The sequence below is a fragment of the Zingiber officinale genome, chromosome 9B (genome assembly GCF_018446385.1).
Source record: "Zingiber officinale cultivar Zhangliang chromosome 9B, Zo_v1.1, whole genome shotgun sequence".
Classification (NCBI taxonomy): Eukaryota; Viridiplantae; Streptophyta; class Magnoliopsida; order Zingiberales; family Zingiberaceae; genus Zingiber; species Zingiber officinale.
This window is the reverse complement of record NC_056003.1, coordinates 1,622,251-1,626,283: the sequence shown is the minus strand read 5'-3', so window position 1 is coordinate 1,626,283 and position 4,033 is coordinate 1,622,251. Positions and strand designations below refer to the sequence as shown.

Here is a 4,033-nt window from a genome sequence, read left to right as displayed (position 1 = left end):
CTTCCCTTGCGGACGGTCTGGTCCGTTCGGAAGAGGTTCGGGCAGGGATTCGGTCCCTATGGTGTGGCATGACTCGGTCGTCCTCTCCTCCTTCCTTCGTTCCGCAGATCGGCTTTAGTGACGCCGGTCTAGAAGTGGCGATCGATGACGGTATCCGTGCGGAACCGATCTATTAGCTTCCAGGTCGTAACAGTCCCTTGTGTTGTGCGCCATCGACTGGTGGAAGGTGCAAAATATTGGTACCCACCTCTTTCCTCTTGGACGAGCGGCCGCCACCTGCTGTACGACATGTGGCTTAGTCTCCTGGTGTGAAGGGGCTCCCGACCAAGGCCCTTTTAGCGGTCGATGACTGCTCGATTGACACCGCTTGGATGCTACTGCGGGATCGACGGTCGTCTCTTTTTTCCTTGCTGCCTGGGATTCTTCCACATTAATGTACTCATTGGCCTTCTTTAGGAGATGATCAAAGTCCTTCGGCGGCTGCCGAATGAGCAATCGGAAGAACTCTCCCTCGGCGAGCCCTTGGGTGAAGGCGTTCACCAATATATCTGAGGAGATTGCTGGAGTGTCCATCGCCACTTAATTGAAGCACTGGATGTAGGCCCTCAGGGCCTCTCGGAGCCCTTGCTTCAGTGAGAATAGATTCACGCTAGTCTTCTGGTGGCGGCGACTATTAGCAAAGTGGTGTAGGAATGTCGCTCGGAAGTCCTTGAAGCTGTAAATCGAGTTGTTCGGCAACCGTTTGAACCACCGTTGCACCGATCCAAACAGAGTAGTAAGGAAGACTCGCATTTCACCCCGTCCGTGTACTGGTGAAGGGTGGCTGCGTAGTCAAACTTGACCCAATGGTCATCGGGATCGGTTGCTACATTATACTCTTCGATCGTCAACAGGGTATAATGTTTCGGCAAAGGGTCATTTAGGATCTCCTCCGAAAATTTTTGATTGACCTGCTCGGGCGAGTCCGACAGACGACGTTCCCACAGACGACGTCAAATTGATCTTGTCCGAATGAAGGAAGCTAGAAAGCCGGGAATGAGGTGACTGCTGACGGGATGAAGACCTCGATCCTGCAAAACAAAACCAAAACCAGGGAAGGGGTCCCTGGCGTGAACCCTTCGACGCTCAAGTCAAAATCAGGAAAAGGAATCTAGAAAATAGAAAATCTTATCTTCCTCGTACCTGACGTACTCTTTTATACCTTTTTCTATTATCGTTCATCTGTTCTTATTTAATGATATTAATTATCAGAGGAAAACTTTTTTGTCTTGACTTCTGTGCATTGATAATAAATGTAGTGTTTTTTTTTTGTCTTAGCTTCCTCATATTTAATTCGCTCGACCATTTTTTTGCCGATCGAGATAATTGTAATCCTGACATTGACCGCCTTGACTTTGATCGATATCGTATCAATTGACCCGTGACAAATAGACTCTTCTATCACCACATCATAGGACAATGACATTTTTGTATTACAAAATCATATGGAGTATTCATCACATTAACTTTAAAATCATATCCCCAACTAATCGTCTTTATTATTTCAGGACAGGCTCAATTATAACTAGAAATATCAAGAAAGAGAGACATCGGACCAGGAAAACTACATGTTTAACCGCTCCACCTGCAGCAGAGTACAATATTAACTAGAAAATTATGCCCCGACATAGTTGATTTTAAGATTAATTTTCACCGGTACAAAATTCCTTTAGTGTCATATAAAAATCATCGTACTAAGATGAAATATCAAAATGTCTCAAGTGTCTGCTTCCATTAAAAAAATCATATTAACGAGTTCGGTGTACAAAATTATTCCAAGGAAATGCTGAAAGTTGTGCGTGTCAAATCTTCTGCAGGATCGCGAATATCTGATCTACTTACGCACGACGAGACAAATTACTAGATAAATTAAAATGAATTTCTGCAAAACTTTCTATTAATTTTTGCACACAAAATTGACCAGAAAAAGTAGAATTGTTGAGATTTATTTGAGTTTTCAATGCCCGAAAAATAATTCGACGAACAAGCTGATTTATTTGGCATTGCAAATACAACTGGAAATAAATATTGTCGGCCTAAAATTTCGTAAAATTCCTCAATTTAGAAATTCTTGATCCATCGATGAGGAACGAGATCTATCATGTATCGATGGATCAATCAAACATTTTGAGCCCGTCGTAGAAGTGCTTCTCGAATAGCTGCATCACCGTCTTGGGCCTCACCAGCCCGATCTCCACGCCGCCTTCCTCCTGCCTGCTCTCCGCCACAGAAATGGCACCGGTCTTTGCGATCGACGTTATCTCCACCTTCTTCGGCTTCCCCCATCCGAAATTCACATCGTACACCTTGAACATCGGCGATCCGGCGACGCTTAACGAGTCCGCTTCACTCAGAGTCTTGAAGAGTTCCGGCAACTCTTTGGCGACCTTTAAAGGATTATCTTTGAACACCTCGATCGCTTCCCCGATTAACCTCGCAGCCGCCACCACTCCGTTTTCGTTCGTGAGAACCCAGGCCTTCGCCTCCACGACGCAAGCGCTGATGCAGTTCCCGAAGAACCCGGCCGGGATCGGCGGCTTCAGCCTTGGCCTGCAATCGGCCGCGAATGCCATGAAGATGCGCTTGTTACTTATTTCCGTCAGCCGTGCTTTGACGTGGCAAACCCACACGTAGGCGAAGGCCACGACCACGGTGGAGCAGCGAAAAGAAAGATCGCCGCTTTGCGTCACCAACTCTTTCAATTTCTGAATGTGATTTTTACCGATGGTGAAGGATTGAAGGACGGCGTCAGGCGGCGCTTTCTGGTGCATCATAGACTGGATCGATTGCCCCTTCACAAACCCGTTATAAAACACCGAGTAGAGATCGTCGGGGTCGGTAATCACAGTTCTGTCGATCACCGGAGGCACCACCACTCCGGCTCCTGCGCATGCGGCGGCCCACGCGGAAATAAACCGAATCGAGCTCGAGCCATCGCAGGCGGCGTGGTGCACGGTGACGCCTACCGCGACGCCGCACTCAGGGAAGAGAGTGGCCTGCAAGGCCAGCACCCGGAGGCCGTCGCCGTCCGTACTGGATGGGGGGAGCTCAGGAAGCAGGGGAAGCAAGTCGTTCACCGGTCGGGGGCAGTCTCCAGAGAGGTCGTCGAAGTCTCCGCTGTACTCGGCGACAGTGAAGGGAACAGAGTCGCCGTCAGCGTAGTGAATTTCGTAACCGTCGGAGCTGGCGGCGGAGCTGCGGATCTTGCCGGCGAGTGGGTAGAAGTGGCGGAGAGCGGCGGAGAGAGAGGATTTGAGGGTGGGTACGACGGAATCGATGAAGTGGGAGAGGGAGACGGCGAGGGGGTAAAAGAAGACACGTTCGACTGATCCGGCATGCAGCCAAATCAAATCGAGGTAGGCGAGAGACAAGGCGGAGTCGTCCACTGTTCCTGGAGGCGGAGAGACTTGATACCTCCCGATAATCCGGAGCTCCGGCGACGAGATCGATGACATCGTGACTTGGGTGGTCGTGAACGCGAGCCTCGCGGCTTGAGCTTGGCAGGAGACACCACTCCCAAATCCCAATGGACTAGTGATAGATTGCGGTCCTGCGCATCCTGACCTAGGGGATGCCGTGCTCCCCACGTGACCACCAGCTGGCTTTACAGGCAATATCCCAAGAAATTTTTACGTGCAGTGTTAATTGACAAACATCATTTTACCTACCCCAATAAAATAAATCTTTATTTCCACTCCTTAATAAAATATATTTATTTTAAATATAAAAAATTTAAAATTGAATATAATACTTCTTAAATTTTATACATTAAATTAGAATCTAATATATTTTTTTATCAAATTGAACACAATTATTTTTCCACCTCAATTGAATGGAAAATATATATATATTTTTTTAAAATGGTATTCAATTGGATAAAACATATACTAGATTTTCTTTAAATGATGTTGAATTTAGGAGAAATTATATTAAGTAGGAAAAAATCATACTCAATTTAATAGAAAATATACTTGATTCTAGTTTAAAATACTGA

The 4,033-nt window shown here is 46.7% G+C and overlaps 1 protein-coding gene across 1 annotated transcript; it reads right to left on the bottom strand.

Annotated features, from left to right (window-relative positions):
• Positions 1-2,011: 2,011 nt before the first annotated feature.
• On the bottom strand, positions 2,012-3,635 carry LOC122025389 (phenolic glucoside malonyltransferase 1-like). The gene has a single exon (XM_042584199.1). The coding sequence runs from the start codon at positions 3,492-3,494 to the stop codon at positions 2,154-2,156; it is 1,341 nt and encodes a 446-aa protein (XP_042440133.1). The 5' UTR covers positions 3,495-3,635; the 3' UTR covers positions 2,012-2,153.
• Between the last annotated feature and the right edge of the window lie 398 nt (positions 3,636-4,033).

Bases quoted from the DNA above. Each gene is read 5' to 3' on its own strand.
- LOC122025389 (XM_042584199.1), bottom strand. From the start codon at position 3,494: ATGTCATCGATCTCGTCGCCGGAGCTCCGGATTATCGGGAGGTATCAA.